Source organism: Carassius carassius, chromosome 33, assembly GCF_963082965.1.
Source record: "Carassius carassius chromosome 33, fCarCar2.1, whole genome shotgun sequence".
In the NCBI taxonomy this organism is placed as follows: domain Eukaryota; kingdom Metazoa; phylum Chordata; class Actinopteri; order Cypriniformes; family Cyprinidae; genus Carassius; species Carassius carassius.
Window position 1 is genome coordinate 27,612,201 of NC_081787.1, and position 13,487 is coordinate 27,625,687.

At 38.5% G+C, this 13,487-nt stretch overlaps 1 protein-coding gene across 2 annotated transcripts in view; it reads right to left on the reverse strand.

The window, feature by feature from the left end:
* Positions 1-13,487, reverse strand: part of LOC132114045 (neuroligin-3-like) — a 206,469-nt gene that overhangs the window by 158,785 nt on the left and 34,197 nt on the right. The window contains exons 3-4 of one of the 2 annotated variants that reach the window (XM_059522171.1): positions 9,241-9,300; positions 449-598 (exon numbers count right to left, since the gene is read on the reverse strand). In XM_059522171.1, the coding sequence (XP_059378154.1) occupies positions 449-598; positions 9,241-9,300 (210 nt within the window). The remainder of the gene's footprint in view (positions 1-448; positions 599-9,240; positions 9,301-13,487) is intronic. The other variant, XM_059522172.1, reaches the window with a different exon arrangement.

Genomic DNA, 13,487 nt, shown 5'->3' on the forward strand with positions numbered 1-13,487 from the left:
ATCTCTACCTGTGGGCTTGCCACCAAAAGGCTGTAGGTTTGAACCCAGCAAGGAGTCACACATAAGCTCTTGATCAAGACATATCACTTCAAGGTACTTTTAGAAATGTTGTCGCTTTTTGGATAGCAAGTAATAACACAGTGCAGGCCAAAAAATATTCACTGAACACTGGCAAGAGTTTATACCATGCAGTGCTCATTAATTCAGTTTCTCATAAAATGTTTCTGCATTCTTCCCTCAATGGTTTACATTTATTGATTCAGCAAAAAGCATTCAACTTATCATTCAAGCAGATGCAAATAGTCTTAAAAATGAACACAGAACCACAGGCACCCAGACATTAGCAAACACATCTTTGCAGTAATTATTCTCTGATGAGTTATTAAATGCATGTTTTCCGGTATGCCTGCTCTTGGAAAAGGTTGTATAACAAAAAAAAAGTGCTTACCTAGGACGCCGACTCGAAAGTTGAGCGTGATAACGATGACATTCCCGTAACTGGCCAGCACGCTTCCGTCAATCATGTTTCCGGTTCCCTCCATGTATGATCCTCCATGAATGTACACCATCACAGGCTTGGCTCCGGTATCTCGTATGTCTGCAAGAGTGGCCACCATTAAACTCTCACTCCCCCACTGCCCCATCAGAGCAAGATTCAACACAGCAATGCGTCTCACAGTCCTCCCAGATACCAGCCACCAGCTCAATTACAGTTTGAGATGCATCTCATATCAGCCGAGTCATTTGTCTCTCGTAATGAACAGTATGCGCAAAACAGATATGAACAGATGAAGCCATAAGGAAGGTCAGAACCTAACTGGCTATCGCAGGAGGCTCTAACATGCTTTAGTGGGCTAAATGATGAGATCATCTCAAATTTAATGGCCTTGTTAGACTTCACTGCCCAGGCATACAGCCACAGAAGGGTTTAAAACGAGCAGCAATTGCCGGGCCAAAAATTCTTATCTAACAGGGTAGCACAATGAAGGAATAGTTCAGCCAATAATTAAAATGGCTTTCATATTGTTCTGACCCCTATAGTTTTGCTTACCTGAAATGCAAATTCGTCATAGGCAAAAGTGAATGGTGCTTTATATTGCCAAGCTCCAAAAAGGACAAAAACAACCATAAAAGCAGTCCATTCAAATATTCCACATGTCCTGAAGTGCTATTATTCACTAAAGTACTTTAGTTAAAAAATGAAACAGAAGGTCAAAGCAGGTTTGACTTTATTGCTGCCAAATGCATTTGGTTATCATACAGTGTAATCATATATCTAGTATAATTCAGAAACCCTTGTTATTAGGAGCACCGATGGCAGTTAAGTGAATTGCATCCAGCAAAATATTTGTTCAGGCACACACTCATGAATGTAACAAACAAGAAGCCGGATGTGATTCAGTGCCCCCATATACTCAGTGAAGTTCTTTTTTGTTCTTTCCTTAGAAGTAAAAAGAAGTTGGAAATACTTGTAGCAATACACAGTTGATGGATATCCTGATGCCACCCATGCTGATGAGAGCGCCATTTAGATGAATTTGTAAATATGTGTTGCACAGCAAAAATGACAGCATGAGAAAGCAGCAGTTAGGAAAGCATCTAATGATAGTGATGTTGCTGATATGGATATGTTTGCACCAGCTCTGCACTTCACCGGACTGACATCATGTTGACAGATGAGGTAAGAAAAATTGCACTGTGCATGACACATTGCCACTACAGTACACAATAGCTCTTTTGACATTAACCTGAAAACTGTAAAAGCATTTATTTTGGAAGATAGGTTCTCGGGAGCATGCGTAAACATCACAAACATTTGATTTTCCCAGGAAAATATGATCCAAGTTCTTCACATGAAAATTTGTCTACAGGCTTTCATAGACAACGTTTTTCATTACAAGCTATTCACACATTGGCAAAAAAAAAAAAAAAAGGTTATTAACACATGATAATCTTTACATATAGCCCATTTTTAAAAAATCTTAAGAATTACTTGAACGTCAGTATGTTCCTCAAACAAAGCTATTGTCCGATACCTCATATAAACTCATTTTTGGAGCTTGACAGCACACCGCCATTCACTTTCATAATAAGGAAAACAGAAGCTTGAACATTCTATCCAAGATCTCCTTTTGTGCTTCCCAGAAGAAAGACTACAGGTTTAGAAGAATATACTTCCTTATTTTGCTTAATGTTTTTATATGGACATTAAGCAATCAACCATCATAAGTTTGTTGTTTTCTGTTAATAACATAATATTAAACAGAAAACAATTGTCTCTCTACTGAGATGAAAGCGACAGAAGCCTGCACTGCTGGGCTAAGACTCAAAATGCTGTATTGTATTGAGGGTTGCCATGGATACGGCAGATCAAAACTCAGAATCTTTGAGAATGGCTAATTGCAAACACCACTCCAGTGCATTTGCCCCTGTTTGCATTCAAGCCCTCCTATCAAAGATGTGCCCATTTGCATGTATGCGGTCACAGCAAATTACCGGCTGGCTTTTTCGTGCAAAAAAAAACATGTTATTTGCAACCACTGTGCCGCTGTCTGCGCTTAATGTCTACATTGCAAAAACACATTTGTATGTTACGCTCCTGATCTGATGGAACAAGCGAGAACTGATTTGTATAGAATTTTTCCATTTCAGATCCGGCAGCTGAAACATTTACGGTTATCTGGTATCTGAGAGAAGTATGATAAGGCACTGCTTTGTAATGACAATTCTCTGTTGACACTTATCGTACGGAAGAAAGACAATGTATGGAGTGGAAAAAGAAGGCGAGAGAGAGAAAAATGCACACAACTTCCTGCTCTAGGGATGCACAGGATGAGATAAATGAAAAAGATCAATTAGAAAAAAAAACATAGATACAAAGATTAGTCATGTCAGTGTTATCAGTAACCTCTTTTGTTGATTCACATCATGTCAGAATGATGTGACAAAAAAAAAAATGAAAAAAAAAAAACAATACTCTGCTAACTGATCTCTTCTCTACCAAATATTCATATTTAATGTCAAAATAGTTTTCCCATTAAAGACATCTTGAGCACATAATATTCAGAATTCATATCCTGAGGAAAAAGAAGAGAAATATTGATTAAAAGACATGATAAAGACAATCGCATTTCACAAACATATCATTTAAATAAAAAGGACATAAAAGACCATGTACAGAAAGGGTGAAACAATAGGAAATTAACTGAAATGTCAGCCTCATGAATGTACAGTACAACTATGTTATGTGACATGTAAACATGACTTATTCACTATTTCACACACTCACACAAACTCACAAACAAATGCATATGTTTCATCTTCAAAAGCAGCGGGCAGCATGCATCTTTTCCTTTATGTAACCTCCATCAATCATTTCCAAGTGAACTAAAGAAGGTGAAGACCTGTGTAGAACGACCTTCTTCACAAAGTCTTCTGCATCTCCATCAGAGTTGTGGTTAGGGTGTTAAAATATGGTGGATGTCAGACCTGGGCGGCAGCGCTCAGCGGGTCTTTAAAGCTCAGGAGGAGGATGCGTCAGGCTATCTGTGAACCTCTCAAAATTCTCAACGGGCCACCTCTCACCGGCCTGTCACTCTAGAGGAACTGGACAGCGTGAGCACTGATAAGTGGCCTAGACTAGCACTGATGCTGTAAAACATGGAATATGTCAAACATTCTTATTGTGAGCATTGTATGAGCTCCCTAGCTGAGGTTTTGACTTTCAGACACTAATCACCGATTACATAAATGTTGAAGACATTTTCAGGTCAGACTGAATATTTCTGAATCCAGCATGACTCGGACTTTGCAGGAAAATGCATAATATACACATGGAGCCTTCATACACTGTCTACCTCAATCTGTCTACAACAACTACACTGTTAGAACATTGCTATGCAGTTGATGTGGTTAGGAATTTTGCAAGTTTGTTGTGGCCAAAATCACGTACCATTAAGAGTGGTTTGATGAAGAACTCTGCGACCATTAATAAATTATGCTCTATTAAGTACACATTAATAGGATTCTATAGCCTCATTGTATAGTAGATTGGATGCGTATTTCCGAAGTAGAATGGCATATGGAGATTTCTTGGGTACTGTTTTATGGACATGCTACTAATTTCACATACTGCTTTTTGCAAACAGTGCAGTAAGACATAAGGCATATTGGGGTCCTGGGTATGATGTTACTGCAGTGCTTTAAATAAAAGTTTTAATAACATATATTGGCCTAAGTAAAATGCAAAAGGTTTGAATTTGGCAATTTGTAGACTTTAATTTCAATTGCTCAACCTCAATCCAGATGGGATGAGTGACCTTTGAAGAAGGTAAGTTCTTGAGACTGGGCTGTGTTTGTGCATTAAATATAATGTTACTAACACAGAAACAGGTGGCTTGATGTGCTCTTTGAAGCCCAGCTTTATGATGAGGGAGAGACCAAAAGAGAGACAGAAAAGGGTGTTGACAGTTCTGAAACTCACTGCACCACCATGCAGATTCCACATCAGACACCTCACATGCTACTAACCAAAAGCACTACCCCACACACACACCTGCAAAGAGCTTATAATTATGCAAAAAGACCATACTCTCGAGAATTTGCGACAATTTCCTGAGACTGATGCCAAGGAATTATAGAGTGTTTTTTAAATGTGAGTGCAGTTTGCCCATTCAAAATCACCACACTGCTAGGATGTCTGGGTGGTTGCTTAAATAGCGCAGGTGAACTTTTAATGATGTTCTGGTTTATTTAGCAGATAGCGTTTCAGGACCCTCCTTCAGTGTGAAGGCCTGTTCTCACCAGCACAAATGTTCAGCAAAAATCTGGGCAGTTTTTCGCCAGCTTTATTTGCAGTATGATGGCAAACAAATAAAAACAAAATAAAAACAAATAAACAATCCTCTATAGCATTGAACATATGCACATTTTTGTGTCAGTCTGTAAAGAGAGACATTAACAACCATTAAATTAAATACAAATATTTACTGCACCAAATATTTGCACCCAACATTCTGTTGCTAGCCAGACTCATTGGAAATACATGCCTTTGCCTACAATTCAGCAAAACTACTACTATGCTATGAAAACAAATTTTAACATGCTATGAGAGTTCAAAAACCAATACCTTTCAGCTGCATCAGCAAATGTGTTTTTAAATCTCTGTAATGATAAAAACTCTGTAATCTTCTCCAATCACTCCACCGGCCTCGCTCCTGTTCCCACGTCTCTCGGCCCCGCCCCACTCGTCACATTTGGTTTGGTGTATGAGGTATGCTATTTTTTAACACAATAGAGCATTACATTTTTAGTGACACTGCCCAGTCTAAACCACCACAATATGTACCTTAATCAACATAATAAAAATGCAGCAGTATGTGCTTGAACTAATTAAATGAAAACGTGGCCACAGTCACATATTATATGTGAGTTTACCACTGCCCACTTCAAAACTGCTGTGAAATTCGCAGTAGGGTACGTAATATTGGTGATGCAGAAAGATTGCCAAAACCATGTATTTCCAATGAGCCTGGGTTGCTCGTTTTGGTGTGAACAGACCTTAAATACGTTTTCAGAAATTAACCCAATGTACTGTCTTCCAGGTGACCATCGTAAGTAATGCTTGTAACATAAAATTTGGGACAGGTAACACACCAAAGTCTAATATTAAGGTTAGGAGTTTGTTCAAATTACTAGCCCACTAAACCAACCTTTATTCCAAAAACGTTCCCAGTCTGTTCCTTCAACTATTGGCACAACATTTTTAACAAGCATACATCCAATTTGGCTAATTGCTTATTTAATTCATCCTGTGTGATGGTAGGCACTGAACTCCATTCTAGACTACTTGACACTGAGTGAAATCCATCCTAACACCTTAGCAGGTGGAGCTGGCCTGGCCACTCGCACCATGGGAAGAGGGCTAGTGTCTGGAGGAGGGAAGGTTTTTTTTGTCCAATTAGGGCACATGGACAAGCGAGCCAAACAATAGCTATGTGCATCTATTTGTCAGCAATGGGGGAGAAAACAGACACATGAGACAAGGTAAGTTTTCCTGTGAGCCAAACGCAATATATCACTACTGCCATGCTCTACATAAAGAATTAGTTACCTGTGCCTAAATATACACCTTCTTAATGTACCAGTACCATAACTGTATACCTCAGTGCAAACTGTACCGGTAGATGTTAAAGCTATGTGTAGTAGCACCTGAAGTTGACTTAATTGCCAATGATGCTCTACAGAATGATAGGCACTGCAATCTGTTTGTGCCAAATCTGATGACTGAAATAAGGACCACCAGCTGAGAAATGATGCCAACAGCTTGCTAGTTACATTATGTCATATGAGCCCAAACTATTTCAGAAGTAAAGACAGATGTCTGGGCTGAATCCCAAGTCACATTGTATTCATCCTATAAAGTAAAACAGATTAGGACTGGTACATCCCAAATTAAAGCACATTAAATTACACATAGATGTCATAATACTGACATATCAACTTACTTGCATGCATTCCTTTCTAGAAGTAGATAAACTGGGATTCAGTCAGAGTGAGCAGAACGAGATGGAACGACTGAGATGTATTCACACAGTTGCAATAGCAAGAAGATTGGCTGATCTGGCAAGAAGTCGTCTAGAATTGTTTGCCAAGTAAGAATGGCCTAGATTCACAATGATATGTAGTCAGCAAAGAGTAGAGGTTGTAAGGTGAACAATGTGCCATGCTAACTATCGCTATCTATTGTAAATATTCAGTGGCACCTCAATTCTAGTTTCTGTGTCCGAGTTTTGTTGCTTTGACTTGTATGCCTTGTTAGACAAACGGGGCATACTGATATATATTTGGCCCAAGTAGAATATCATTCCAGCACTGTTTGAGTGTCAAAACTAATTTGTCGCGCTCTTACATTTGATATCTTCAGTGGAGTTACTCGAAATGCTTTATCAAGGAAGCAACTATTTATCAACCACAACCTCCTGATCTAGGCCAACTAATTTGCCACCTTTGCTTGCTTTTTATTCTTTTTTTTCTTTTAATGTTCTGGCATGCTTCACAAGCCATGCTCTCTATTGTCACCGTTGACACCATACCCCTGGGCCATTCAGAGTCAAGGAAAAATATGCAGGCCATTGATGCAGGGTAATTGGTACCTCATGCAAAAACATGCCTTGGGCTAGAACATGGATATCTCGGTGGACTACATCTCAATCCAGAGCTGAATCCATGTCCCAGTGGGACTGCTGTGTCCATAAATCCAACCTCCAGACCAAGAGGAAAAGCTTCTGTAAAGACATGCTGCTTGACTGCTGGAGCCTGCTAGATTTTTCATGGAGAGCCACCACATTTGCACAAGTCAGAAATTGGATTGTCTGAACCAGCCAATTGCAACAGCTTTGGATTGGAAGTCCAAATCCTCCCAAGGGAAGCTTCCCTACATGTGGAGGGATAAGATGTGTGCATTACAAGGCCTCTGCCTCCGTTGGTATTGAAGAAAGCATGTCGATTAACATTGCTGTTAATATCCTTGACTGATTCAAACTTGAGTAGCTTTGGTTCAGCCTTAGACACCTTAATGTACAACAGTAGAATGGCAAATGCAAAGTGCCAGCTTTGATGCAGCACCTGAACATGATTTATGTGGCTAACCAGGCAAGAACTGAGATCAGCACTTGGTCTAAACCAACAAAGGCTCAGTAGTGGTGTACAGCTTGACCATAACCCCAGCATTGAACATGTCCCTCACCTATAAAATCTACTGTCAGTTTAGGAACAACAATAACATGATTTGAGATTCTGGGGTTTAAGCTTTTCGCACTAACTGGGGATGAATACTTTCCCTATTCTAATCTTGCCATATATCCACCCTGGGCCCAGAATATCCCAAGATAAATTCTAAAAGTGAACAATGCTCTTGCTGATTGACAACTTCTCTTGTGCGCATTCTTTTTCCTGCTCTGTTGCTAATCTTCTTACCACAACTTGTCAGCCTCTCTCATCATCTAAATCCATTTGCCTGTTTTAAAAACTGTGATGTGATTTCCCATGCTTGCTCATATGTGTCTCCATGTTGCTGAACACAGAGAATGCTAGTCTTGCATGCAAGTAAAATATATACAGGAGCCAAATCACAACAAATAGATTTTTATTACCACATAATCAACATGTCATTAGCACTGTATTATGGCCTAGGATCCAATTCTATACAGCTATTACACAACTAAATGAGACTCAGTGGAATGAGGCATCATGCATCAGCTATACAGCCTGAGTTATGTTGCATGCAGGTCAAGCAGTGTAACACAATGCTCTGGGTTCAAATAATTTAATCTTTGACACCATCTACCACGGACCTACGAGATGAAAGAGAGACTGATCCTGTGCATCTAATTATATAGCATTATTTTATGACACAAAGTCATAGGCATTTCATGACATTTACAGAATGTATGTAATTTACTGAGATATTTTATATAAATGAATAAATGGTTAACTCAATCTATATGCAAAGCTTTAAGACAGAAACCAAATACGCAATAGCATATTGTTGGGCCTACGTTGCTCATGGTCATATAAATAGATTTCATATGATTTTAAGCACTTTTTTGATACTTTTATATGATAAATAATGTTGGTACTATGTTAGGTTGTGAAGCCAAACCAATTGAGAACCACTGCACAAATTAAGTGAAAAAAAATGAAAGTGACAAACAGCCAATTATGGTGACTCATACTCAGAATCCATGCTCTGCATTTAACCCATCCAAAGTGCACACACACAGCAGTGAACACACACACACACACACACACACACACCATGAACACACACCGCGAGCAGTGGGCAGCCATTTGTACTGCAGCACCAGGGGAGCAGTTGAGGGTTCGGTGTCTTGCTCAAGGGGACCTCAATCGTGGTATTGCCGGCCCAAGAACCCACAGCCTTACGAGTCAAACTCTCTAACCATTAGGCCACGAGTTCCCCATAATACAATTATAGCCTAAGATATACCATATAAAATAGATGAAAAAAATATCAGAGGCCACGCTGCACCTACACAATTCACTCTCATTCTTAAATATCTCCCTGACATGATAGTATTGAAGCACTTGAGACACAGTCATCCACCACATCCATACAAAGGACCATGAGGGAAGGTGCACAAGGGAGGGCTGCAGTCTAAGTACAGAGGAAAAAAATATCCAAGACATGCAAATGTCTTTTGTCACCAAAGTGAATACCTTCATCTTCATCGCCGTCGTTATCGGATAAATCCTCGCCCTGTTTTTTGGAATGGGTTCCTGTTAGTAAAGCAGGAAAAATACAGAGAAACACAGGAGAATTCAAAATAGTATGATCATCAAGACAGGAAATGAAAAAAAAAGCTATACATGATTAATATTAGACAGTATTTGAACTTACATGAAACTGGTCAATAACACAAATCATTTAAATGTATAACATGATTGTTGATGTAAACAGAATCAAGTTCATATAATGTGCATTGATTAGAACACAACTAATAAGAGGTTAGAATTTGGCTGACATTAAATTAAATGGCTTAAACAATGACAGATCATTTTATGTACATAATAGCAGAATATTGAAATAAATTATCAGTTTAGTTCGACCCTCTTATTAAGTCTGTTCTTTATAATACAAGTCATACATAGTGTTTTTTTTAACAAAGTAGTACTTAAATACAATGAGTGCTGCAGAGTTGCATTAAAATAAATAACATACTTTTTTTAGAGGGTCAAGAGCTTAACACACTATAGATAAATAAAAAGCATTAACAAGACAAGCTACAATTTATAATGATATAGAAATATTCATTATAAGTCTTTCTGTTTTAAAATGTCTGCATATAGATGTGACTCTGCTGTTCAAAGTGCAATAATTTCAACATTAGTATTCATTACGAATGAAAGCTACAGTTCCTCTACTATCACATCACCAATGTCATCAACAGTATTTGTGCAATTGGAGAATAAGCACATTCTTTGATCAACATGTTTTGTTTGTCCTGGACCTGCTTTTGTGTCAAACCACCATGGCCATTATCACAACCCTAAAATCTTTGGGTCAATTGAACTGCTGTTCCAGGAACTTTCCGTACTTGGCAAAATCATTATTAACCAGTGATTAATGATGTCTTACATCTCTTGGGAAATGTTTAGAGTAGTGAGGTAAATCTTTTAAATAAATTTTCACAAAACTCTTACAACCCGAATTCCGGAAAAGTTGGGACGTTTTTTAAATTTTAATAAAATGAAAACTAAAAGACTTTCAAATCACATGAGCCAATATTTTATTCACAATAGAACATAGATAACATAGCAAATGTTTAAACTGAGAAAGTTTACAATTTTATGCACAAAATGAGCTCATTTCAATTTAGATTTCTGCTACAGGTCTCAAAATAGTTGGGACGGGGCATGTTTACCATGGTGTAGCATCTCCTTTTCTTTTCAAAACAGTTTGAAGACGTCTGGGCATTGAGGCTATGAGTTGCTGGAGTTTTGCTGTTGGAATTTGGTCCCATTCTTGCCTTATATAGATTTCCAGCCGCTGAAGAGTTCGTGGTTGTCTTTGACGTATTTTTCATTTAATGATGCGCCAAATGTTCTCTATAGGTGAAAGATCTGGACTGCAGGCAGGCCAGGTTAGCACCCGGACTCTTCTACGACGAAGCCATGCTGTTGTTATAGCTGCAGTATGTGGTTTTGCATTGTCCTGCTGAAATAAACAAGGCCTTCCCTGAAATAGAAGTTGTTTGGAGGGAAGCATATGTTGCTCTAAAACCTTTATATACCTTTCAGCATTCACAGAGCCTTCCAAAACATGCAAGCTGCCCATACCGTATGCACTTATGCACCCCCATACCATCAGAGATGCTGGCTTTTGAACTGAACGCTGATAACATGCTGGAAGGTCTCCCTCCTCTTTAGCTTGGAGGACACGGCGTCCGTGATTTCCAACAAGAAATGTCAAATTTGGACTCGTCTGACCATAAAACACTATTCCACTTTGAAATAGTCCATTTTAAATGAGCCTTGGCCCACAGGACACGACGGCGCTTCTGGACCATGTTCACATATGGCTTCCTTTTTGCACGATAGAGCTTTAGTTGGCATCTGCTGTTGGCACGGCGGATTGTGTTTACCGACAGTGGTTTCTGAAAGTATTCCTGGGCCCATTTAGTAATGTCATTGACACAATCATGCCGATGAGTGATGCAGTGTCGTCTGAGAGCCCGAAGACCACGGGCATCCAATAAAGGTCTCCGGCCTTGTCCCTTACGCACAGAGATTTCTCCCGTTTCTCTGAATCTTTTGATGATGTTATGCACTGTAGATGATGAGATTTGCAAAGCCTTTGCAATTTGACGTTGAGGAACATTGTTTTTAAAGTTTTCCACAATTTTTTTACGCAGTCTTTCACAGATTGGAGAGCCTCTGCCCATCTTTACTTCTGAGAGACTCTGCTTCTCTAAGACAAAGCTTTTATAGCTAATCATGTTACAGACCTGATATCAATTAACTTAATTAAGCACTAGATGTTCTCCCAGCTGAACCTTTTCAAAACTGCTTGCTTTTTTAGCCATTTGTTGCCCCCGTGCCAACTTTTTTGAGACCTGTAGCAGGCATTAAATTTTAAATGAGCTAATTAAGTGGATAAAAGTGTAAAATTTCTCAGTTTAAACATTTGCTACGTTATCTATGTTCTATTGTGAATAAAATATTGGCTCATGTGATTTGAAATTCCTTTAGTTTTCATTTTATTAAAATTTAAAAAACGTCCCAACTTTTCCGGAATTCGGGTTGCAAATGCAATTCATAAATGAAAGTTTTTTTTTCTCTTTTAAGAAATGCAAAACTTTAGTGGTACAGCCTGTTTTGTATGTGCGTTGTAGTCCACTAGGTATGTTGCATCACACTGTTATTTTGAAGTAAAGCATTGTTTGAGAGAGGTGGCAGCTGTGGTCCCCGAGGCGAGAAAGCTCTGTCATTTCAAATGTCCTTTATAGTGCATCTGGATTTAATGGCATCGTGTTGCAGTTCCAGTAAACTCTATTATTTTTCATTGAAGTATTCACAGTCCCAAGGTTTCTGCATGGCAGATGTTAAACACATCAGTGAAAATCTAATTTTGAAATACTACAAATCAAATGCAAGACCCTTGGATTTATCATCCATTTTTCAATGAATGATGAATTTAATGAATTAAGGCTGTATTTGAAGTCAAGTAAAACACGGTATTGCTTGTCATAGCACCACCCTTTCAGTACAGGGTTTCATCTGTATGAACATTAAAACATGACTGTAAAAGAACATTTGAACCTGTTCTAAATAAAATTCCCAGCTCTATTCAGCACTATAGCATTTTACATAATATGAGCCGCAGAGTACGGCAGCCTGTCACTGTCTCCATACACTTTTGTTTTTACAGTGAGCTAATACATCCTGTGTGACCTACGTGTCAGTGAATGTAAAGTGCATCCCATTCTGAAAAGCAGGAGAAGAGGGTCAAAGGGACAATGGATTGAAACCAGATTTACATATCGGAAAGGTCACAGTGTGGCAAGAGACCTATTGGCGAAATGTTGACTTCTAACAGTCCAAGATGGTATTCACTTTACTGTCTGTCTCAAATCCTCCTGTGGTCTTACTCGCCTTCTCTGTTTAGGATTCTCTCTCTCTCATTCCACAGAATTCACATTGGATTTTATCTTTTTTTACTTCTGGAAATGGAATGCAATGTGACATATACAGATTTCGGTATCAATCCTAGGTGAAACATTGAGTGAGAACCCATCTTACTTCTTTAATGTGAGCCATTTCCAAGTGCACCGTAATTAAAATGCAGAGTGGAAACTTATTTTATCAATCAGGAATTTACAGGCTGGTGAAAACTGACATCTTGTAGCAGAAAAGACCAGGCCATATGAATTAATTAATATGAACAATACCTGTAGAAAGCTATTCATCTCAGTGGCAGTTGCTCAGCTGGCCTGTGACTGTAAAACCTGTTTGCTGCCATCTGTATTCATGACACCTAAACCTAACCATTTGTCAACAGTATAAAACCAGCCTGGTCATACATAACATTTACAGTTACAAAAACATATATTTTTTTGTACATTTGGCTAGATGCTGAAACATACAATATGGATGTAGAATCTAAAATATAAGCACTATTATGTATTTACAGTTAGAATAGAAATGTAAAATATTAATGAAATATTTTTGCATGATGAAAACTTTTTTTAAATATGGTTTGCGAGCTAAAGCAGTGTGTGGGACTCATCTATTTTTTATTATAGTATAGGTTTTGATTTTTAAAGGACATATACCATAGTCAGATTTGAGCAGCTAAACCTAAACATAACCAAGTAATTGCAATAATTTATTCCAAAAAGCAGCACCTAAGTAGTCCAAATGTAGATATGCAGCGGTATCAGATACCTTGAGAGTGAGGAAGGGTT